The sequence below is a fragment of the Camelus dromedarius genome, chromosome 9 (assembly GCF_036321535.1).
Source record: "Camelus dromedarius isolate mCamDro1 chromosome 9, mCamDro1.pat, whole genome shotgun sequence".
NCBI lineage: Eukaryota > Metazoa > Chordata > Mammalia > Artiodactyla > Camelidae > Camelus > Camelus dromedarius.
The window spans coordinates 52,224,464-52,249,406 of record NC_087444.1 but is presented as its reverse complement, the minus strand read 5'-3'; the positions used below and the strand labels follow the sequence as shown (position 1 = coordinate 52,249,406).

At 51.3% G+C, this 24,943-nt stretch overlaps 1 protein-coding gene across 1 annotated transcript in view; it reads left to right on the top strand.

Moving 5' to 3' along the window:
• The window catches only part of GPT2 (glutamic--pyruvic transaminase 2), a 32,447-nt gene extending 9,225 nt beyond the window's left edge, over positions 1-23,222 (top strand). The window contains exons 4-12 of the mRNA XM_031458519.2: positions 362-470; positions 4,835-4,968; positions 6,918-7,161; positions 11,235-11,314; positions 13,084-13,220; positions 16,429-16,603; positions 18,068-18,223; positions 19,284-19,396; positions 20,554-23,222. Of these exons, the coding sequence (XP_031314379.2) occupies positions 362-470; positions 4,835-4,968; positions 6,918-7,161; positions 11,235-11,314; positions 13,084-13,220; positions 16,429-16,603; positions 18,068-18,223; positions 19,284-19,396; positions 20,554-20,644 (1,239 nt within the window). The 3' untranslated portion in view covers positions 20,645-23,222. The remainder of the gene's footprint in view (positions 1-361; positions 471-4,834; positions 4,969-6,917; positions 7,162-11,234; positions 11,315-13,083; positions 13,221-16,428; positions 16,604-18,067; positions 18,224-19,283; positions 19,397-20,553) is intronic.
• Positions 23,223-24,943: the final 1,721 nt, after the last annotated feature.

The window sequence follows — 24,943 nt, the reverse complement described above, 5'->3', positions numbered from 1 at the left end:
CAACCTCGGCCCTCTGCTCAGGAACCCCTGATTCTGTGGCCTTGGGTACGTGAGCCACTGTCCCTTACGGAGGAGGTGGAGCGGGGGCTGAGTAGCAGCCTTGCTCTTCCTGGCTTCCTCTCCTGGCAGCCCACCCTTGGCCCAGGCCCAGGTCATCATGGAGCCTGCCTCTCACTGTCTCCCTTCTGCTGCAGAGAGCCCACTGTCCTCCTCCTACCGGGGTCCTTGGGAGAGGCCTGTGTGGCACTGTCCCTCAGAATTGTCATCTTCTCACGGTCTCCTGCCCCGTGTCCTCTGTGCCCCTCCTGGGGCTCCGGGGGGGCAGGTGCTGGGAGCCCAGCCCATGCCTCTGTTCCTCCAGGTGATGGCACTCTGTACCTACCCAAACCTGTTGGACAGCCCCAGCTTCCCAGAAGATGCTAAGAAAAGAGCCCGTCGGATCCTACAGGCTTGTGGCGGAAACAGTCTGGGTGAGGTCCCAACTTGCCAGGTCCTCGCGGGCCTGAAAAGACCGTGTGTTCTCAGTGTGGGCCTGGACCCTGGCCCCAAATGGAGGGCTGTGTGTGAGTGAGTGTGCAAGTGTGTGGGGGGTGGCTGACGTGCAGAGTCGATGAACAGTCCGTGCTCTGTTAGCCTCCCGTCTGCTGAGCTTACGGGGTGAATGGCAGCTTTTGGTGGACTGGGGCACTTCAGGCGCCAGAGGCTGCCTTTGGGGTTTACCTCTGGGAGCCAAGTTTGAAGCTGAGCCCTCCCTCAGAACAGGAGGTCAGCCCAGGGCTGGACCTCATCCAGCCTAAACACACGTCCCCAAATCACCCAGGAGGTGGCAGTCAGTTGTTGTGGAAGGGACGTGCTGCAAGGTGCCTCTGGGCCCCTTTTGGTGGCTTCCTCGCTCTAATGGTCCTGCCTACCCACCACGTTGCTGTGTTCCAGTCCTTTGTGCCCGGAGCCGACGCCCAGAGGGCTCAGGGACGAAGCCTGGAATTTGGCCCCTGTTGATGTGAAAATGAATCTCTCTCCCTTCTCTGCTGAGATGGATTTTCAGCCTCAGGCCTCTAGCTCTTTGTTCTCATCTCATGTTCTTTTTCCTGTTTATTTTTGCCTCATTCCGTTGTCCTCTGCCTACACAAAGAATCCAGCTTCCCTTGTCCTGAGGAAAACAGTTGTTCTTAGGGCTTTTTTAGTACACGTGCCTGGATGTTCCGGAACGTGGGACAGGGATTCTCATGGCTTGTGCAGCAGGGGATCAGCCAGCCACACTTGGCCTCTCTGTCACCTCCCTGCCTTTCCCTTCCCCCTGTCCTGCTCTGTCTCTTTATTGAGAGCCCTTCCTAGCTGTGGGCACCCTACCAGCCCTCTGTCCAAGTCTGTGTCCTTCATGGTGTCCCTCTAGGAAGGGACCAGCTGCCCTTTACTTTTTTGCCTGTCAGCCTGGATGGGGTGTGGGCCAGCACCTTGTGTGGCAAGGCCTAAACCACAGGCTGTCAGAGGGCAGCGCAGCAGCCCAGAGGCCTGGCCTCCAAGCTCCTTTCCTCCTGCACCCTCTGCCCCGCCCAGAGGACAGAGGCGCTTCTCAGAGACCCATGGCCGTGGGCCTGAGACTCCAAGCCCCTCAGCCCAGCGGTGGGGGAGGGGGGTTGCTCCTGCAGGTCTGATGTGACTGGGGAATGGGTAGGGGCCCCCTGTTCCTTGTACTAAGCCTCACCAACAAGTTTGTGTAACTCTTTGTCAGCCAGGGCTGAGGGAATGGGGTTGGGAGGCCACGTCCATGTGAGGCTCCCCTGGAGGTGTTGTAGCAAGAGAACTGATGGCCTTCGGGGTTTTGGGGACCTGCACTGGGTTCTGTCTGAGGAGCTCAGGAGGACAGGCGAGGCAGGTGCTCTCTGAGCCTCTTTCCTCATCCTTGAACTAAAGTACTTTGTACCCACCTCCTGGGCTTGCAAGGAAGGTTGACATTTGTGCTAAAGCCCATTGAGAGATATGGAGAAGCCCTGCCCCAGAGGTCACTCCCGGTTCCTGCCCATTGCCGGGGGGGGGGGGGGGGGGGAGGTAGGGGGGATGGACAGTGCAGTCCTGGCCCTTAACTGGGAAAATGGTGGGTGGTGCTCTCTGTCAGCCAAGCCTCGGGCAGCCTGAGCACCTGCCCAGAGAAATAGAGGAATTGAAAAATGTCATTATGCTCCAGGGCCACCCTGACCCTAGTAGGGATTAAATGCGCACACAGGGTCTTAGAGCTCACCTGGAGCTCTTAAGTGTTTTTATCATGATCTTTAAAATTATTTCTTACTGGGGCTTCATTTATTTTTTGTTTGATGAGTGACCCAGTTCTCAGACTGTGTCCTGGATCTTGAGTAGGATTGAGACAAGTCTCAGACACATGTGGGGCAGGTGGGAGATGGCAGGTATACGCCCTCGTCCAGCTCCTCTCTGAGCACATGCCATACACCAGGCGCAGCTCCAGGCTCTGAGGGACACTAGTGGGCAAGGCAGGTGGAGTTTCTGTGCTCATGAAGCTCACTGTCAGATTTGGGAGAAACAAACATTAAAAAGAATTAACACAGAAACATAGTCCCTGGTTTTCATGAGTTCTCAGAGAAGGAGCAGAGAGCTGTGGGGTTATAACAAGGGATTCTAATATAGAGGGAGGTTTTAAGGAGAAAGCTGCATTCAAATTCACATGGAGGTTGAGTAAAGAGAATCTGCTAATGCCTGCCAGATGGGAATAGTGTGTGCAAAGGCCCTGAGGTTTAAGACTGGAGTGTGATTGAGTGAAAGGATTTGGGTGTGATGAGGCCGGGGGATTTGGCAGTGGTGATGGTGCCAGTTTGTGGGCCATAGGAGGAAGGTTGCTGTCAGGTTCAGAGCAGTGGGTCCTACAGAGGACTGTGGTGGAGCAGGGCCCAACAAGGGGTAGATGCTCTACAGAGATGCACAGAAATCAGTAACGGTCCCTGCCCTCATGTCAACATAGAGGGGGCAGGGCTTCACTGGAATGTAATAAAATCACCGGAGAAATCATGGGCTAGAATAGAGGCTGAGGTCAGACAGTAAATCGGGCCCTAGGGAGAGAGACAAGATCTGAGGATCTAGTATGAAGGATCAGTGTGGTTCCACCTATAGCAGAGCAGCTAAAGGAAGAGGGCAGAAAATCTGTGGCTGGCAGGAGCAGGGAGCTTGCTAGTGGGTGAAGGCCTGGAAATTCAGGGAAGCAAGTGAGCTAGAGGCAGAAAGAGGAGGCTTGTCTGGCATGGAAATGGCCAGGCCCCATGGAGTGGAGGGGAGGGCACTGAAAGAAAGCGGAGGGAAATAGGAGGCACTGGAAGGTTTCTGAGCACAGGAGCTCAGAAATAGCAAATAGATCACCCCAAAGAAGAAAGATTCTCCAACACCAGCATCTGCACCTCCCCACTTTTTTATTTACAGAAAATTTCAAATGCATTAGTATACCCCGGATAATGTGACAGAAGGCTCTGTACCCACCACCCTGATTTGATGTGTGTTACTGTTTGCCACTTGAACCTTAGAAAAGTAGTCCAGTCCCCCCACCCCTGTCCATTTTACAGATGGTCAGAGGGGAAGGGCGAGCCTAGTGCTGCACAGACCCTTACAGTGAGCGCCTCCTGGGTGCGGGGCTTGGACTGATGCGCACTGAGGCTCAGACAAGAGCCAGTCACTCTCCAGAGCCCCGTCCTCCCTCCTAGTGGTGGTTTTGCGGTAGTCCTAGAAGGAATAGGCTGGTTTTCTTTAAATGTGGTATGAAATTCAAATGGTGTAAAAGGATATAGTGAAAAATCTGACCCCAAGCCTCGTCATTCACCTCCCCAGAGAATTCACCTCACCAGTTTGAGTCTCCTTCCAGAGAGATTTCGTGCATGTGCAGATTCCTATTTTCAATCTCTTTCTAAAAACAAATAGTGGCCTGACATTTTTAACAAGTTTTCATACATTCAGTAAAATGCACAAATATTAATGTACAGCTTGAATAATTTTTGCACGTGTGCCACCCCCGCTCAGGTCATGACATTAAACATTCTAGCACCACAGGACGCACCTCATGCCCCTTTGCAGTCAATACCCCCAACCCCTAAGTGGTCACCACTGTTTTTGAACCTCGTATAAATGGTAGTTTGGATTTTAATCCTAACTGGCAGCCTGACGATACTGTTGACATGGGGTGGGTGTGGAGGGGTGTCATGCTCAGCAGCCCCAGGGATCTGTGGTTAGTGCTGGCTAGGGCTCCAAACTCCTGGGCTGGCAGGTGGTACCATTTTGGGTTGACCCATTCTCTCACATTCTTTGAAATCATGTGTAGGTAATAGTGATAAAAGCATTGCAGTCCCAGCTATAATGATAGATACTGTCACGGAACATGTATACATCCCGGGAGGGTGGGTGAAACAGGTGTGGGCACCATTTAACTGGTTAGAAGCCAGGGTCTAGAATAATGCTTGATGTATAAGTAGGTTCTCAGTAAACATTGGGTGGATGAATGGATGAGTGAGTGGGTGGGTAGATGGGCAGATGGGTGGGTGGGTGGGCATGTGGTTGGATGGATGGATGGATGGATGGATGGTTAGCAGACAGGCGGATGGATGGGTAAGTGGGCAGACACGTGGGTAGATGGATAGGTGAGAGGGTGGGTGGGTAAAGCCCAGATAGGTGGTGAAGCAGCTTGCCGTAGTTCCAGAGCCTAGAGTAGTGGGAGTTGGGCCCCACCAAGACCTCCCTAACCTCCTCCCCACCCTCCCACAGTCAGCTAATTATATGGATATCACAGAGTCTATGGGGCCAGACGTCTTGCCTCTTAGTCACTGTCTTGCTTGCTGTCTTACAGGGTCTTACAGCGCTAGTCAGGGTGTCAACTGCATCCGTGAAGATGTGGCCACCTACATCACCAGGAGAGATGGCGGTGTACCTGCCGACCCGGACAACATTTACCTGACCACTGGAGCTAGCGACGGCATTTCTGTATGTGTGAAGGCGGCTCATCGTGATCCACTGTTCAGCCACGCGAAGGACGGCCTTGCATGTTAGGGCGAGCACGTGGGCCGTTAGGGGGACAGGCCTGGGAGGAGACGCTGGCTCCTTGTGGTCCCTGCTGTTTACCTGGTAGCCCTCTGTCCTTCCCTTGTTCAGTCTTTGTGAGCCTGGCTGCTCCTGCAGCCCCGGACTCCCTCCAGGTGCAGACGGGAGGCGCCACGGGGCACTTGAGTGCCCATCTTTCTGGCAGCATCGGCCTCTCTCTCAGCAGGCACGGTCTTCCTCCTCCCAGGCACCATGCCAGGTGCTGGGGAGACCATGGGGGCCAAACACGTTTGGTCTCTGCTTACACACCAGTGCTAGATCAGACTGGCATTAATATTAATATCCCATAAATGCATGTCAGATCGTTAAGCTTTCAGTTTCTCTCCTGGTTGAAGAGGACAGAGTACTACAGAAGGGAGTAGCAGGAGCTCTGACCTGGGGGGAGGGCAGGAGGCTTTCTCAGGATGGCTGAGCAGGTAGAGAGCTGGCGGATGTGTAGGTGTGTACTCCAGGAGGCAGAGCAGGGGGAGTATTTGGAGCAGAGGCCTTGAACTGGAAGGAGGCTGCGTGTTTTGAAGTGGAGAGTTGGAGGGACGAGTGCATGTGGTGAGGGCCAGTTACCAGCCATGCACTGGGAGGCAGGTGAGGCCTGAGTACTGAAGTGCTAGATCAGACTGAGGATTTGGGTCATGGTCCTAAGAGCCATTGAAAGATTTGAAGCAGGCGGGGGCACATAATTGGATTTATGTTCTTAAGCTTTAACTTTGGCTGGGAGGGGTAGTAGATGTGAGGGAGTGTTTAGGAAGCAAGAGAAGAGGTGACTGGGGATCAGCCATGGATGAGGGGAAGAGGGCTAGTATCAAGGCTTCCTTAGCACAAGGGGCTGAACCCTGGGACTGAGGGACCTGCGGCCTCCCTTTCCTTCCAGCAGGCTGCCCAGCGCCCAGTCGGTGCTGGGTGCCAGGGTGGTCCATGTCTCTTGACCTCTAAGGCTCTTGTTTTGATGTTTGTTGAAGCATCAGTCCTTTCCCACAGCCTTTCAAATGCACTGAACTCTTACTGGTTACCTACTCTAGGTCAGCCTCTCGTGGCATTGGGATTCTAGTGCTGGACTCAGCCCCCAACCATGGCATCCCCCATTGTGCTCTGCCCTCAAGCCCCCTCTCCATTCCCAGGGAAGCCCAGGTAGAGGTCCCAGAGGAGGGGTCCTCAAGATTTAGTGAAGAGAGTTAAGTCATTGTGGTTTTTAATCCAGTGCGGCAAGGAACTGAGCCTGAGAAAGGAGCTAAGCCTGTGTGTAAAGTGGGGACTCTCCCAGAAGAGAGTTTGGGGTTATTAATTCAGTAAATCATTACCACCTCCACCCGAGCCCCACAGAGCTCCCAAGTCCTGGTTTCTCAGGGATTGTAGGAAAACAGGTCCCACTCAGCTTTGGAAACTGCTGTGTTGAAGCGCCACCTGGTGGCAGTAGCTGGGTGTTCTTATCCCGTTTCAACAATCCCTTCTTTGTTCAGGGTTCTGTCCAACCTTGGGCACCACTGACCAGACAGATTCCTGGGCTCCACCCTAGACATGCAGAATGAGTTTCAGGGGTGAAGTCAGAATAATTCTGAGACAAGGCTACTGCTTGAAAAGATCTCTTTGAAAAATACTAACAAGTATTGAATCTTTTAAGTCCGTGTGGTGCACTGTGTGGACAACTTGAGAGCATTTTTCTTATTTCTCACAGCCGACCTCATTTCACAGATGAGAAAGGTGAGACTCAGGGAAGTTCAACAGCTGGAGGCAGGCAGTGGGGTGGCTGGTGAGATGCCCTCCAGCTGGTCTGCTGGTCAGCCCCCAGGGGCTGGGAAGTGGCAGCGGTCCTGTAAGGTGTGACTTCTTGGTTGCAGACTATCTTGAAGATCCTGGTCTCCGGAGGCGGCAAGTCCCGGACGGGTGTGATGATTCCCATCCCGCAGTACCCCCTCTACTCGGCGGTCATCTCCGAACTCGATGCCATCCAGGTGAACTACTACCTGGACGAGGACAACTGCTGGGCCCTGAATGTGAACGAGCTCCGGCGGGCCTTGTGGGAGGCCAAGGAGCACTGTAACCCCAAGGTGCTGTGCATCATCAACCCCGGGAACCCCACAGGTCTGCGCTTCACTTCCTTGTCAGTTTCTTTCAGGGGCGGGGCGGGGCAGCCGGTGTACTGATCATCTGGACACTGAAGAGCTAAGAAACAGTGAAGTCCTCTTTGCTCCCGGGTGGCCAGTCTAATTCCAGATTTGCTAACATAAAGCTATAAGATTTGCTGCAGGCCACCTTAGGAGGTGAGCAAATGCAGGCATTTTCTTGGGCAGGATTGTATTAATTATTAAGGCCAGTTTTCTTTCCTGTTCTTGCATTTGCAAAGAATCTTCTCTTTGAGGTTACAGGTTACACACAAACCGTCGTCATTAATCATAGGCCTCATTTTACCTTACCCCTACTTGTTCTTCTGAACCAGTTTTCAGCTTGCTGGTGTCTGCATTTTTGTTTTTCTTCGACACAGCATTACTGTGTTCTTTGATGCCTGAAAAGGAAATGCCATATTAAAAACAAAAACAAACCAAAAAAACCTGTTTCCAGAAGTTGAAAAGCACTCCTAATTTTGCATATTTTTCTTTTAAAAAAATGCACAGTTCTGCCTGTTTTGATCTTTCTGGGCTGCTGGCTTCATGTGCCCCCGTTGCTATTCGGATGCCGAGAACAAGGGCTCCTCTCTCCTCCTTTGTTGAGATAAACTGGGTCAGGGCCAAACACAGTGGAGCTGATTGTAGAATCTGCTTCTTGGGAACATCAAATGATGCATCAATCAGCTGCAAGCGCCGCTTGAATTCCTGAGTGCAGAAAATGGGTGCAGCTGCCAGCCACACTGGTTTATTTACACCCACTGCTTGGGGGAAGGGTGAAGCTTCTAACCGTGGTGAGGTAGGAGAATGACACAGCTGGGATCTCTATCCTGGTTGCGTATTAGAATCACAAAGGAAGCTTTTAAAAGTGCCAAAGGCCAGGGCACACCCACACGCCTCTCTTGGGGGCAAGGCCCAGGCATCCGCGTAGGGTGCACTGTACCTTAGGACAGTGGTTCTCAAACTTTGGCTCATTAAAAAAACAAACTGCTTGGCTGGTGGGTATAGCTCAGTGGTAGAGTGCATGCTTAGCATGCACAAGGGCCTGGGTTCAATTCCCAGTACCTCCATTAAATAAATAAATACATAAACCTAGTTACCCCCCACAAAACAAACAAATAATTTTAAAAAAATCCCTCCTGGGATCCACTTCCAGACAGGAGCCCTGGAGTGAGGCTAGCAAATTTGCATCTCTAACAAGGTCCCAGGTGATGGTGATGCTGCTGGCCCCACACTTGGAGTAGCAAGTCTTACATCTTATGAAGTACTCTGTTTACCTAGTTTATATCATAGGGTTGGTAACTTCTTGGCCAGGTGTTTACATAAAGTTTCACCTGGCTGTCTGGGGAGAAGAAACTGCAGCAGACTTCCTGTTTGAGGCAAAGTGTGTGTGTGGGGGGTCATGTATATTAATATAAGTGGTTTTTCTAAAGAATAACTTTATGAACGGGCAGAGGCTGGTTTTTCTCTCAGGGGTCTTAATGTGTGAAAAGCAGCTATTGGAAGATGGGAGATGGAAAATAGAAACCCAGCTGTGATGACCATGTATCTTGTCTGGACCACACACTGACCACTGGTTAAAAGCTGTCAAAATGGAGTGGGGTATTAGCTAGGGCTCTTTGGGTTTCAAGACGGAAACTCATCCCGAGACTGAAGGAAGTGGATCTGTGAAGTCCGGGGTGAAGCAGTGCACTTAAATCAGCATTATTGTCATAGCAACCTCAGGCCATTTCCCAGCTCTGCTCTCCTCTGGGTTGGAATCCTGCTCAGGACGCATCTGTCCTGGGAGTGGCCTTCAGCAGTTCCAGCCATTGCCCACCAGCTGGGCATCCTCCCCAGACATCCTTGCCTACAGTTGAAATGAAAGCTGTAGGCGAGACTCTCATTGGCCCATGTTGGGACACCTGTCCATCCCTAGTCAAGACTCTGATTGCCCAGGTTTGTGTTCCATGTCCCCTGCTGGGGTGCAAAGAGAGGGAGCTTTCCATAGGGCAGCTGAGTGCTGAAATTCCTTTGGCGAGGCCTTTAGTGAGGGACACTTGGAAGACCCCTCCCCAGCCTTCGGGACAATGGCAAAGCCATCTGTTCTGTGGGGTGGTCTCATGTCGTGCCCTGCTGGGCACAGCTGTGCCCTGGACCCTCTAAAGCTGCATAGGACTCTCCTACACCACCGTACGTTTGTCTGTCCTTGGCTCAGCAGGCATGTTCTGAGTGACTGCTTCATCCCAGGCACTGGAGCGAAGTAAGCTCTGTCCCCATCCTCGGTTTGCATGGCCCCCATCAGAGGGGTTATGTGTGTACAGCAGGTCTCATTTTCCCCTCCCGAGCTGCAGGCTTTCTGAGGCCTGGTCCTTGCTCAGTTCTCTCTGCACTGCCCTGGCACATGGTTTTTATATTCTTGGTGCTCAAATCTTGGCCTGCATTCTAGCAGGATACAGTTTGTAGGATGGCAGCCCTGGGAGGGAAGACTAGGAGCGTTTGCAGGCAGGCTCAGCCCCCTGGATAGGCAGCCCCCCCTCCGTCTGTGGGAACAGTGGCTGGTTCCTTGTAGAATCCAGGGCTGCCGCCTTTCCCCACTCCCAGAGCCCTGAGCTTGCTTCACAGGAAGACGCGGGGAGGGGGCACTTGCTTGACAGGCTGGTCCCTTTGTAAAAGGATTGGTTCGTTGCTTACGTAGTTTAAGGCTAAAATCCTGGCTGAGTCATAGCGTGCTCTTATAAGGTATATCTACATATTATTTCCAGACTTACTCTTGATATTCTTAGCACAGACAAGAATATAGGGTTTTTTTTTTAAAATAAGAGTTAATTTTAAAAAAAATTTTTAATTGGGGTACTCGGGATTGAACCCAGGACGTTGTGGGAACTAGGCATGTGCACTACCACTGAGCTATACTCACCCCACCCAAGAATATAGGGGTTTTTTGGGTTTTTTTTTGTTTGTTTGTTTGTTTTGTTGAGGGAAGGTAATTGGGTTTATTTACTTATTCATTTATTTAATGGAGATTCTGGGGATTGAACCCAGGACCTTGTGCATGCTAAGCATGTGCTCTACCACTGAGCTATATCCTCCCCATGAGAATGTAGTTATTTTTAACCAAAGGTAACATACTCTACATACTGCTCTGTATCAGGGTATATAGCGTGTGTACATAACACACGTGCACATACGTACACACGTAGACGTATACGTATACGTATACGTAATAACATCTATAGACACACAGATGCACAGTAAGGAAACAGCCTTTTGTGAGAAGTCAGCAAGCCTGACTAGTGCTTTTCCAGAGGATCTGAGATCCTCAGACCTCCCAGTGCCGCCCTCATAGTGGGTCACAGGAAATGCTGGGAAAAGGTTCGTTTCCACCTTGTTGCATTTGTTCCTTTCCCCTAAATACCTAAACCCAGGGTATTTAATATTTTGCTGCAGGCGCTCATTTCTTTAAGATGGGTGAAGTGTCGAGTCGAGCCCTGAAGGGAGGCCTGGCAGGGACACTGAGGGGTGCTGGCAGGCAGGCTCCCGCGTTGACTGGGGCCCTGCTGAGTGCCGGCAGTGAGGATGGGCGCTGAGCCTGCAGCCCTTGCCCCTGCCTTGCGGCGGCGCGTGTGGGGAGCAGGTGTAGCCAGGGCAGTTCTCCATCGGGGCTGCTGGCGTAGGGTGAGGAGGGGAGCGCAGCTGAACGACTTAACGCCGTCAGTTTTCCTTTCCTGCTCTTTATGAGGTTTCCATGCCTTCCTGTTCTCCTGCCCAGACTGACAACTTCCACACACAGTCTAATAAGAATAACTTCCACACACAGTCTAATAAGAATAACAAGGAAGTTGGGTGTGAGACACTATTCCTCCCACATACCCAGCTTCACTGAGTCAGAGGGATGGGGCTGACCCTCCCAGCGGTCCTGGGGGGTGACCACACCCCATCGATCATGGCAGCTAGGGAGATTAGTGTCATGAAGAACACAGACATCAGAGTGATTCTGGTTGGGGTTCTTACCTAGGGACAATGTAAACAGCATTACAACCTACATTCTGCTTTTGTTTGGGGACTTTTTAGGTCAGGTGCAGAACAGAAAGTGCATAGAAGACGTGATTCACTTCGCCTGGGAGGAGAAGCTCTTTCTCCTGGCTGATGAGGTAAGAGCGCCCTTTGCTCTCAGAGGTGAGGGTGCGCTTTCTCTTCTAGGGGGAGGGAGCCAGGCCGGGTTGTTCTGTAGCCAGTGAGAGCTTTCTGTGTGTTGGGGGAGAGATTCTAACAAGGATATTCAGTGTTGCAGCCTATGAGAACTGTGAACTAAATCATCCCTGTATTGGTTTGGAGTCTTGGTTATAAGGTTCAGAAATCTAACAGTCGACTTTTAAACTTGAAAAGTAAAAAGATGGTGGGATCACAGGTGTGGGCTGGATCCAAGGCTTCCACTGTATCTTCCAGCTTCTCTCTCCTTCTATCCTACTGGCTTGGCTTCATACACGGGCTTGCTATCTTCCCAGCTGAGAAAGAGGTCATTTCTTCCTGGCACTTCTGGCAAAATCTCAGAATTGAGCCTCATTGGTGCAGCATGGCTGAGACACCCGAGGCTGAACCAGCCCCTGTGGCCCAGTGGTTGCACACAGTGGGGAGGTCTACCCTGTGCCCCCAAACCCCCAGACAGTGCAGAGGAGGGTGTTCCCTGAGGGAAACCGAGGGGCTCTTTTTCAAGGAGCGTGGGTGCCGGCATCACGCTGTGGTTCTGTGAGTAGGGGAATCTAATTAACCCCACAGCTGCTGCTGCTTGGAACCCAGTTCTGGAGACAAGGCCTGCCTGTTCTGTTGTTTGTTTTGTTTCTTTTTTTTTTTTTTTTTTTGGTTTTTTTGCTTTGCAAGGAAGAAATGAAAGACCTGTGGAATCCTAGCTTCACGTCTTCATTTCTGTATGATTTCTGGTCAGTCGTAGCTTCTAGCACACTAGCTTCGTTTCTTTGCTCCTTAGCACCACCCCCACTCACACACACACACAGACTCACACACACACACATACACACAGCTTACCCACCAGATTGTTACTGTGATTGTTGCAGATGGGTCTAGAATCTTAATTTCCAAAGGAGAGAAAGGGTATCAGAGTGACCTGGTGCACAGACCCCCTCCTTCTGGGTCTGGGAAGAGATGGGGGAGGGGGAGGAGGTGAGAGCCAGTGAAGGATCTGACGACTCTGGCTGGTTTGTTGGAGATGGAGCCAACCTGACCTTCCCGCTGACCCACAGTGCCCCAGAGCCTCAGTTTCCCTGATCTCCACACTGGGAAAGGGAAGTTCACCTCCAAGGGCAGATGGGCGCCTGCCTGCTGAGCTCTAGACTGTGCCAATGGGAAGGAGCAAGCAAGTGTGGGCCCTTCTCAGTCTAGTTGGGGGAGACTGAGTGGGGACAGGAAACAAAATCGTTCCAAACTGGGTGAGTGTGGTGAAGCACTGGGGAACACGGCGAGCTCTTCAGGCAGGATGGTCCGAGGACAGGTACATCAACTGCTTTCGTGACTCATCCTACTGACAGAGTGAGCATCATGCAGGGGGGAGACCTGCTGGGGCAGGTGGGGTACTGGATGTCGCCACAGGCACATGAAGTAGAGAGGGGGTCTGGAGACTGGGTGGGGGCTGATGTAGTCCCCACCCAGTCCCCAGATTTATTTCAGAAAGTCATTGAAGAAATCAAGTGGGCATCCAGCCTGAGGCCTTCCCTCCTTGTTCTGGAAGGTTCCCTCGGGTGCCTTCTGGCGTGGAAGCAGCATCTGAGGCTGGGTGTCACGGCAGGCAGCCTGACTGCAGGTTGGCCTGGAGCACCTGTGTTCTCCCTTGGCCACAGCCTGCGTGGCTTAGGCTCCTGAGGGGCTTGTGGTGACTGTCCCTGTCCTGTCCTGTCCTCCCCTGCAGGTGTACCAGGATAATGTGTACTCTCCAGACTGCAAATTCCAGTCCTTTAAGAAGGTGCTTTACGAGATGGGGCCCGAGTACTCCAGCAATGTGGAGCTCGCCTCCTTCCACTCCACCTCCAAGGGCTACATGGGCGAGTATGTGGGTCCCCACCTCCCTCCCGCTGCCCTGGGCCCGCCTGGTCCCTGCGCTTCTCTGCCCTGCCCTGCCTTATCCCCAGCCCGCTGGACGGAGGCAACTGCCCTTACCTACGGCTAGTGCTGATCTAAGAAGCAGGAGGAGACAGGCCACACCTCCCCGAGGGAAGCCCAGGGGTGTGAGGACACCCCTGTGCAAGGGCTCAGACAAAATAAGACCATGATGAAAATGAAAACAGGACCTCAGAGCAGCTTCCAGCGCTGGTGTTTTCTGCCAGCCATGTCACCATTGCTCTGACATTGACTGACGTCTGACAACCAGGGAAGGCAATTTGAGTGGACAAATGCTGTCAGGCCCGTGGGCCAAGCTCTGTGTGCAGGCGTTCTGTCTGTACCTGGCCTTAGCCCTGCGTGACCTCTGAGCCAAAGAGTCAGTTTCAATCCTGTATTCGTTCATTCGACTATTATTTATTGAGCACCTGCTGTGAGTCGAGTCCTGATCTCGGCACTGAGGTTATAGCAGTGAGCAAACTACAGCAACCCCTGCCCTCACAGAGTCATGCTCTAGTGAGGGGAGCAAAGCAGTAGATGAATGAAAATCATGGGTTAAGTGGGGGAAAACAATCAGAGAGACGGGAATGCCAGGAGGTAGGGGCTGGTCCCCTAGGAGCTGGCTTTTGAGTTAAGACCCAAGGGAGGGGTGGTGGGGATGCTACGCAGATATCTAAGGAAAAAGCATTCCAGACAGAGGAAACAGCAGGTGCAAAGGCCCTGAGCAGGAAGGAGCAACTGTTACAGGAGCAGCAAAGAGACTAGAATGGAGTGAGAGGGAAAGTGGCAGAAGTTGAGACCAAAAAAGTCATAGGAGGCCAGATCACCTGGGCTTTAGGTTGTTTTTCACTTTTACTCAGAGTGAGATGGGAACCCTTGGAGGGTTTGAGCAGAGATGAAACTTCACCTGACTTATATTTTATCAGACTCTCTGATTGCTGTGTGATGGGGTCAGGGACAGAAGCAGGGACTCAAGTTAGGAGGCTGTTACAGTCCAGGTGAGATATCGTGGGCCAGGATACCGGTGGGGAGAAGACATTGGATCCCACGTATGTTTGAAGGTAGAGTTGACAGGTGTTGCTCGGTGGAAAAGGTGGCTGAGAGAGAGAGAAGTCGAAGATGATTCCCAAGGTTTTGTTGAAACGATAGGAAGGGTGGAGTTGCCGTCAATGGATGAGGATGGCTGTGGGAGAAGCAGGTTTTAGGGAAAGGTTGGAAGTTGGTTGAAATGTGCTAAATTTACAAATGCCTATTGGACGTCCAGATGGAGATGGACGTGTGAGTCTGCAGCTCAGGACTGACACCTGGCTGGAGATCTAACTTGGTGAGTTGTCAGTGTGTGAGTTGTTAGATAGTTAGGTCTCTGTGCCTGGACGTCTCACAAGGAGTATAGATAGAGAAGAGGTCCCGGGACTGGGCTGAGGCCCTCGCTGCTCAGAAGGTGGGGGAGGAGAGGAGGGACCTGCAAAGGAGACTGAGACAGAAAGGCCAGTGCATTTACAGCGAAGGGCAGTCACTCTCCAGTGTTGTTGGGGTTCTGCTCTGTGCCAGGTGTCAGGATAGGGGAGGGGGTCTGGAGGCCAGTAGGACTGTGAAGCTTGGAGAAATACTGTGGCCTGGTCAAGGGAGCTGTCCCCTTGGGGTGGTTGCCCAACTGTTCTTGGCTGTATTTGATGTGGACAGGAGTTAATTTACGCTGGTCTTCCTGGTCTACCCCATTAGCAGTACCACCTCCTTACTAGACTTTCAGGAGCTGTGTAGCTCTTTTCCTAAACAAATATGTTCTCTCTCTATTAACTCATTTTTCAAACTCAAGTGTATTTATCACATACCTATCCATCTCTCCATCTGTGTTATTGATGAATCTTTTATCAGTGATGCCCCAGATGTTGATAATCTGAGTTGGTATCCTGTTGCTCTCAGATTCTGATTACCCAGGATTAGACTTCTTTGCTCAATTTGATTTTCTGCTCATCAGCAGAGGATAAAGCAGAAGGTTTCTTCTTTCAACTTTTGCTACAGGAAACCTTTCTGAGATGCCAGAATTTATCTTCCTGCCTTGAAAAGACCCATCAAGGGATCAGATGGGGATCTGTCTTTGCCAGTTCATTCTGCAGGCTGATCCTAAAAGTGTTTTATTGAGTGTCTCATCGTATCAGGTGCTCTGAGGGTGAGGGGGTGAGGGGGTGCATATACAGAGGAAGGTAGGACCAGACCAGGTGCCTGCCTTAGGGCGCTTACATTTCTTTAGTCATTAGTCTGAAAGTTACCAGTCACAGTCCAGAGAAGGAGGCATAGCTCCAGAAAGTGTGGCTGATGGAGCTGATTTGGTTCGGAAAGTTTTTTGGTATGATCTCATTGTATGATCTCAGCTTATTTTCATGAGTTTTGACCCTGTATCAGTCAGGATCTTTTTGGCAGTAAGTAACAGAAACTCAGCTTGAACTGGCCTACATCAAAGAGGCTTCTTAAAAATCCATGTTGCTAAGAAGTCCAGGAGTAAAGTCAAATCAGGAGGCTTAAAGGTGTTAGTGGGTCTCTCTCTCTGCTTTCTTGGTTTGTCTCATTTTCTCAGCTCTGCTCGCTTTTGGGTTGGCTTTGTTTTCAAGTAGCAGAAAGTTCCAGCAAGTCCTCGGGTTGCTGCTCGTATGCCTACTTGGGGAACCTGTGCAGGGGGTGCCCAGCCTGGATCATGTACCCCTTTGGAGCAGGGCTGGTATATTAGTTAGGGTTCAGGCTAAGCTGCTATAACAAAAAAGCCCCAAATACAGTAGCTCAAACAAGATGAAAGTGTGTCTGTGAAAACAGTCGAAAGGCCGGAGGAGTCCAGAGCAGGCTCTGTTCCAGGAAGTCTTTGGGGACTGGGGCTGGTGGGGTGGTCTGTCTTCTCAACATGTGGCACCTCGAGCTCTGAAGCTGCTGCTTCGGTGTCTGCACTTCTCATGAAATGGGGAAAAGGAGAGAGCTTGCTTTTGAAGAAGTGATGTGCAATTTGCACTTAGCACTTCCATTCACCATCCAACGGCAAGAACTCGGCCACACCTGGCAACTCATTGTTGGGCATGGGGCTGGTTACGGAGGATTCTGGCCGGCTGGATGCACTTAGTAGAGGTCTCTCTGTGACTGGTGGATCCTCTTCCCCACTTCAACCCTCTAGGTGTGGCTACAGAGGGGGCTACATGGAGGTGATCAACCTGCACCCTGAGATCAAGGGCCAGCTGGTGAAGCTGCTCTCAGTGCGTCTGTGCCCGCCAGTGTCTGGGCAGGCTGCCATGGACATCGTCGTGAACCCCCCAGTGCCAGGAGAGGAATCCTTCGAGCAGTTCAGCAGGGTGAGTCTGCTGTGTCCCGTGGCCTGTCTGCATCACTGCTGTGGCCAGTGTTCGTGTGTTCAGTCTCCAAAGCCATCCTTTCTCCGGACAGCCTAAGGTGCTCAGGGCTCCACGTGGTGGCTGACCCACCCCAACAAGACTCAGTCTCAGGATACAGCTGGGCTATATTCTGAAGTGAGAGGACTGTGCATGTGGGGGGGCGTCTTTTCCTCTTTCTCACTCATGAGCACCACGGATGGGCAGGTACCCAGAGGGAGTGGCCCCATGGCCTGAGAACACCCTGGCGGGGATTCTGGTACTAAACTGCAAGGGGAAAATAGATGAGCACGGCATTGATTCTGGACCGTGGGCCTGCCTCTGGCTTAACCAGATGTCCTTGCAGCTTGAAATGACTCAGTCAGACCTTTTAACTGCAAGTGACAACAACCCAACTCTAACTACTAGTTTAAACAAAAGTGGAATTTGGGGGTCCTATAACCAAAAAGTCAGTTCCCAGCTGTTCCAGATTCACATCTTTTTTAATTGTGGTAAAATACATGATCACTTGGCCATTTTCAGCTGAACAGTTTAGTGCATAAGGTACATTTACATTGTTGTGCAGCCATCACCACCATCCATCCATCTCCAGAACCTTTTCATCATCCCCAGCTGAAGCTCTGCCCATTGAACACTAACTCCTCACTTCTTCCCCTCAGCCCCTGGTAACCTCCGTTCTACTTTCTGTCTCTGTGAATTTGACTCCTCTAGGTAGAAATGGAACCATACAATATCTGCCCTTTTGTGGCTGGTTTATTTAACTTAGCGTAGCTTCTTCAGGGTTCATCCCTGTTGTCCTGTGGGTCAGAATGTGCTTCCTTTCTGAGGCTGAGCAATACTGCACTGTGTGCAGGTACTGCATTTTGTTGGTGTATTCGTCCGCAGGCCCCACCTCTTCACCCCCATTCATTCCGGCAGCACTTGCAGAAGTCCTGGACTCCCTGCTCCAGCTGTGGACACACATCCAGCTGTGGACACACGTCCAGCTCTGAGCCTGTCACTGATGTGCTTTGCCTGGGACGTGTGCCCCAGGCACACCACATGGATTGTGGGGAGGGGTGGCTCCCCACAATGAAGTGGTGGGGCCACCTCCTAGAAGCATGTTCTAGGGTATTCTGTCCAGAGCCACGTTCATTCAGACTGATGGGCTGGGACTGGGTTTTCTCATTTTCTGGAATGACATCCTAGTATGAGAATAGAACCTAATAGGACCTACCTGGAACTCCCTGTGTACTTGCGTGCCCCTGCCTCTAGGATGCATGGCTCATGGGCTGAGCGTCTGTGGAAGAAGTTCCTGCAGAGGGACGTGTGTTTTGCCCACCTCCCCAGTTTGCTGTGCTTGTGCACATGCAAGCTCGCCTTTCACCCGTCTGCCCAGTGTGAAGGGATCCAGAGGTGCTGACTCGTGTGCTTTCTCTGTCTCATCAGGAGAAAGAGTCCGTCTTGGGTAACCTGGCCAAAAAGGCTAAGCTGACAGAAGACATGTTTAACCAAGTCCCAGGAATTCACTGCAACCCCTTGCAGGGGGCCATGTATGCCTTTCCTCGGATCTTCATCCCTGCCAAAGCCTTGGAGGCAGCTCAGGTCTGGGATGCTGGCTCTCTCTTTGGGTTCCCTTGGGACGGCTTCTTGCTCTGGGGAGCAGAAGTGTTGGCCCCAGAGGCTCTGGACTTTGTGGTTCCCTCGGTCAGATGGTGTTTAGTGTGTGAAGATGCCGGGCTCTGGGAGATCCAGCCCTGCCGTGTGCTGTGGAGGTGGGGCGGGCGTGAGGTCGGCCCCAGGTGAGCAGAGCCCATCTGGACTCTGTTAACACCGGTGCTCTGAAGGCAGGTGCCAGGTGTGATGTGGTACATTTAAAACTGAATGGTCGCTGGGGCAGCATCAAGAGCTGTCTGCTCCACGAGGCCTCTGTACCCTGGAGGGGGCGCTTCTCTCAGACTTGGACGTGTGTGTGATCACCTAGGGTCCTGTTAGAAATGTCAGTTCTCGTTCAAGAAGTCCATGGCGGGGCCTGAGATTCTGCATTTCCAGTAAGCTCTCAGGTGGTGCCACAGACCCTACTCTGAGGATTGAGGGCCATAGCGGTATTTCTGAAAGTGTCCTCACATCCCCAACTTCCTCAGTGCTTCCTTAAACATGCAAAATCTGGTCCCCCAGTTGAATCAGAATCCCTGGTGTTGGAGTCCGAGAGTCTGTTTAAACAGGCAGCCTGGTTGTGCAAACCGAAGTGTGAGAAGCACTGTTAGCAGGGCCCCAGAGACTTATTCCTTGAAGGCTCCCGGGCGCCAGCCGCAGGGCCCCGCAGTCAGAGGACTGTGCAGCTTGGTGAACAGAAGGCCATGCCAGTGCCTGGGTTGCTGCTGCCGGGGACGGGCTGCACGGGAAACAGGCTGGCACTCCTGTGGGGGGTGCAGGGTCACCGCAGCCCCCGGCCGTCCTGGAGTCACCTTTGGGTTCCTTGTCCCCGGCACCAGCTGCCTGCAGCGCCCAGTGTCCTGCCTTGGCTCTCACAGGAAGGGAGGGCAGAGGGCCCTGCCACGGGAAAGAAGCTGTCATTTCGAGTGTATTTGGCTTTGAGTTTTCAGTGGTGTGTTTGTGCGGTGCGAAACCAGGAATGAATCCTAAGTTCTTCCCACTCCCACAGGCCCATAAGATGGCCCCCGACATGTTCTACTGCATGAAGCTCTTGGAGGAGACCGGCATCTGTGTGGTGCCTGGCAGCGGCTTCGGGCAGAAGGAAGGCACCCACCACTTCAGGTACCACGGCCTCTGCACCGGGGGCTGGTCCCAGCTTTGTCTTGGAAAACTCGTGCTTCTTACCAAGGCGGCTACAGAGACAGAGATGTGTGCAGCCCCTGTCCTCCCCATCCCACCCCTGTTCTGTCCTGCCACAGAGCCAAGCTGAGACCCTGCAGCCCAGGGACCAAGGAAAACTGGACTCCCAGGGTCATCTCCTTGACCACTCAGTCTCCCCCTCCGCTGCCTCCATCTGTCACATGCCATCTGAAATGTTCCCGGGGTTGTGGTTTCATCCCCTTTCCCTTTTCAACTCTGTGATAGCGTCATACAGCATCCAGCTGAGTAGCTCACCCACTGCACTGAAAGCCCCGAGAGACGCAGTGGAATTGGCTCTCTCTATTCGCTGTGCTGCCTTTCACAGGCCTGCTACTCTGCTGGGCGAGCTGGAGCAGCTCAGCCGGGGTGTCCCCACCAAGGCCAGCTCTGTTCCAAAGAGCAACCTCTCCATGAGGTGCTCTCAGATGCCTCCTGCAATAGATGCTAAAAAAGGAAATGTTACGGGCCATGTCTCAACACAGTGAAGGTCGGGTAACACCCCCCACCCCCATGGATGAACGTGTAAGGTTGGCCTTTCTGCCCTAATTAGGTAGATTCCCTTTGGCTATTCATGGCTCGTTCAAGAAGTGGTTACATCCCCAGGGCTGCCCTTGGGGCTGGGAAGCAGATTGACAGCATTGGAAGGAGGAGTTAGTTATCATGGTAACATGGGAATTGCTTAGGAGGGAGATTTGTGACGGGGTTCTCACTGTGAGACTGACTGATGAGGGAGATGCAGAAGGCCTGCCTGAGCAGGAGTGAAATCTCGCTCTGTACCTGTGGGAAATACCAAGAGTCACGCTCTAGAGAAGGTTTATACACCTGCCACAGTGTGGGCAGGCCTTCTCTGACGATTGGTGGATGTGTTAGTGAGCTGGGTAAAAAAATAAATGTGTGAATGGTGGGGGACATTCCAGGCGCTGTCCAGGGCCTGGGGCTGTCACAATGGACAAGACAGGCCTGTCCCTGCACCTCCTGGTCTCCACAGCTTCAGGTGGAGGAATGGCCTGCTGGGTTCACTCCTCTCCCCTTTTCCAGAGCAGCTTGTGTCCGGCTGACGCTGTTCTCTTTCGTGACAGAATGACCATTCTTCCTCCGGTGGAGAAGCTAAAGACGGTTCTACAGAAGGTGAAGGACTTTCACATAAAGTTCCTGGAGAAGTACGCGTGAGGACTCCTCAGGCCCCAGAGCCCTCGTCCTGATGGCCGCCCCGCACAGACTGAACTCTCCTCCGCTCCCCTGCGACTCTGCCTCAGGCCTCCCAAAGGCCACTGGTCGCCTTCATGTCATGTTGCCCCAGGAGACTTCTTTCTTTGTGCCTTGATGGTGGGAGCACCTCTCTTCTGAGCAAATGTGAATTGGGGATGTCTCAGAAGCCCTGTTTTCGATGCAGCCAAAGTAGAGGGGACTTGTTCAGCACACGTGGCGGTGCTCTCTGAATCTGTTATTGTTGCTCTCAGAAAATTAACTTGGGGTGTAAAACAACCAGGGTGTGTTGGGTGAGATGGTTTAGATCTGGGAAACAAGAAGGTGTCACAGTAGGTGTAACTTCATCATGCGAAGGCCTGGAAATCCCCAACTCACCGCCGTGATCTGTGAAATAAAACCCATCGCGGTGTGAAAATCTAGTCCTTCCAGCCCGAGAGCCTGGAGTCCGCTGGTGGCTCAGAGAGGCCAGGCCCTTCTGAGCTGGAGGCAGGCAGCCTGCCTCTCAGACAAGAACGGTGGGGGCCAGGCTAGGTTGTGGCAGACATGGTCAGAGTGTCCTGCAGGGGAGGACGTGGGGTGAGCCAGGCTCCAGGATGAACAGGGTCTCCACCTGGGAGCACACAGCAGGTAGTGAGGACTGCACACAGGAGGGCTTCAGGCTGAAGGGTTCTCTTGAGCATGCTGAGACTGGGATGCCTGTCCAGAGGTCTCCCTGGATGCCAGGGGCACAGCGGGCCACCCAGCAATATCCCATCACATGGAGGAGTCCTGCCTGGTGGTGTGTGCATCCATCCACTGTGACCCAGCACCCTGTCTCATTCAAGAACTTGAGTGAGCCTCTATACACATGGCCCCTGGTGACAGCAGGGACAAGGAAACCCTGAAAATGTCCTAGCGAGGGAGGGGCATCCTTATGAACTTGATGACAGGTAACCACTCTTGTAGTGTTTGTTGAGTTGTTTCAAGCTGAACTTGGTCCATTTCCTAGCTCTTAAACAGTCCAAGTGCCTGGTAGCTTGGCTGCTGTGTACACGTGATCCGATTCAAAGTTTATAAAAGTGTTTTAACTTAATGCAAAGTGTTTTCCCTCCACGTCTGCTGCTGGCTCCCCTCCCAGGCTCTGCAGACTGTTCTGCAGCATCAGTCGTCTCCTGGGGGTGGGGGGGAATCCACCAAGAGGGCAGCCTCCCCAGCAGGAGCAAACCTGCATGGGGTCCCGGCCCACGCTGCCAGAAAGTCGGCCCTGTGGGCGGCAGCAGGTCTCTCCTACCATGAGCCTCCTTGGGTGGGTGGTCAGGGAAGCCAGGGCCAGCTCAGGAGTCTGGGGGCCCAGCAAGTCCCAAAGTGGGTCTGAAGTGATCTGAAGGGGCTGAAGAAGGAACTCTGAAGAGGCTAAAGGAGTGGGCTTTGAAAGCGTACCCATGCCAGGTCCATGCAGGGGATGTAATAGGAAACTTCAAACTGCCCTGCCCACTGGCGTCACAGTCCCTATGAAGAAATAGCCAAAATCTCAGATAACAAAGGGAATGTTCTGGAACTTTTTCTTCCTTAAAAGAATTGAGAAAATTGCACTTGTGCTTGTTGATGGTGTATAAGGCAGGATGAGTCCCAGAGCGGTGAGATTTCTGGTGGAAGGGTTGAATAGTAGAAGCTAGTATATTTTTTATATTTTTGTAACAATTGCTTTTTTCATGGGGGGAGGAGGGTTTAGTATTTGTAGTTTTAACAAGTCCAGTAGGTTTTTTTTTTAATAAATCTTCAGATTATAAATAACCCCTAGGAAATTTGCAGCGTTTACATGATTTTTTAAAAGATGCCATATACACTTGGTTTGCTTTTAAAATAAATGAATAAAAGCATAATAAGGTCAGCTGGTTAACTTCGTGCAGGTCAGAATGCTGATCGTGATCGATTTGATTTTCTGCAGATCCAGGTGTCGTGTTGGGGCACCGCCAGAGAAAGTCGTTTGTCATTTGAGGTCACACTTTAAACCTACACCTGTCAAGTTTTCTGCTGTAGATCTAGATCTGCACGTGGGGGATGCTGGGCTGAATACCTTGGGTGGTCCGTCACCTTGTACCCTGAGGCCGGGCTGGTTGTCCCAGTGTTTGTGGATTTGCAGGAAGAGCTGACAGGCCAGCCTGTCCTTGTTTTCCAATCTAGATTCTCATAGGCATCTCTTGACAAAGGTACTTAATGATAACTCTGATGGAAATTTCTAAACAATAAAATATATGTCCAAAATGGTGACTGTTTAGCTCTCTTTGTAGTTTAAATCTAAATATCGAGGGGACATCACTGATCCTACATCTTCATTATTTGTAACTTAATGTTGCAAGCACTGCCTCCCTGCCTCCTTCCCTCCTTTCCTTCTTCCCTCCCTCCCTTCCTTCCTTCCTCCCAAATACTACAAACTAAAGTCACAGCTTTTCAGCTTCCATTTCTTTTTAGGTGTCAACCCCAAGGACCCTGAGCTGTATTTTGTTACCGGAGGTGGGAAAACCATGGATTCTCTGAAATAAAATGTTGTTCAAATGAATACAGACCTTGGTTTCCTAGTGGGAGTGAAACAAGGACTAGATCGCAGGCCTGAGGTCAGTGGGGTCCATGGGGAAAGGAAAGCTGCCTGTGCAAGGGATTTCATTCATTGCCCCAGGCTTTCCCAGATTCACATCAATTTTGATGTGTAGTTTTGGAATTCAAACCTTTATTTTTCACTTGAAATGGAAACTTGTGTCTTTATTAAAGAAAATTTGGAAAATACGAAAAGAAGAAATGTAGGGTTTTTTTCAGTTGGAAGATACGGAAACCTACTCAAAGTAGCTTAAGCAAAAGAGAATTTATTGCCTCATGTAAGAGGAATTTATTGAAATCCTGGAGGGATGCTGACTTTGGTTCTTACATGCACTGTTAGTACAAAGCCTGTCCGTCCAGCTGTACATGGAAAAATCCCATGGGAGGGCTCTGCCTTGGTCCGTGTGCCCTTCTCTGAACCAGTCTCCATGGCAATGTGGAGTCCTTCGGCTGGCCCTGTGCATGAGTGGAGGTAGGGAAGGGCCTAGAATCACCAGCCCCACCGGGGCCATTGGAGGAGAAGCTGTTTCCCATAGGAAAGGGCTGGATGTGGTACTGCACCTACAAACCTCATATACCACAGGGAACTCTTTGGAGACGGACTGGGGATGAGACGGTGTGTTCAAGGTAGGTTGAGTCATTTCTGGTTAATAACCAAGGGGACTGGAGATGCTCTCTGCATCTTCCCTGATTGCGCGCGTGCACACGCACGCACGCACACACACACACACACACACACGCACACACACACCTGGGAACATTTACATCTCTTCGTCTAGGGAGCAAACTTGGTATAGTTTATTATACAAAGAGTTTATTAAGTAGATAAAGATTAAGAAAGTTATACACTCTAGACTATTTTTGGTATGGAGTTTGCTGTAATCACACCCAGAAAGCCTTCAAATGTTCGATAAGGACCCAGCATGAGTCACAGACTTGTAGGGAATGGAGAGTCAAAAGCGAATAAGATGCAGCCACTGTCCTCAGAAAGCATACAGATGGAATGGCCACCAGATAGCTCAGTACTCTATTCCATCCACCCAGTGGTGCTTGCCTTAAAGGCGGTAGGTGGGTGAGGTATACGGGTGGGGGCTGATGCGGTTCTCTTCCTAGTTCGGTGCGCCTCTACCCACCTCTACTCTTTCTGCAGTGCCTTCTGAGGTCTGCCAGATATCTTTTTTTCCCTTTTTTTTTTTTTAATTGATACAACATTGTACATTGTAAACTGACTATACTTCAATTTCTGGTGTACAGTATAAAGTTTCAATCACATATATACATACATCACATAGTAGTTAGCATCTGCAAATCTCGAACTCCCAATTTATTCCTTCCTACCTCCCCTCCAGTAACCATAGACATTGTTTTCTGCATCTGTGAGTCTGTTTCTGTTTTTAAATAAGTACATTTGTGTCTTTTTTTAAGATTCCACATATGAGTGATATCATATGATATTTTTCTTTCCCTTTCTGACATACTTCACTTAGAATGACACTCTGCAGATCAATCCATGTTACTGCAAATGGCATTTCATTCTTTTTTATGGCTGAGTAGTATTCCATTGTACGAATATATCATAACTTCTTTATCCAGTCACCTGTTGATGGATATCTTGCCTTTGGCTTTTATCCTGCCCCTACTCCAGAAGACTTCCCCCAAGAAAAAGGAAGATGAAACTTACTGCCA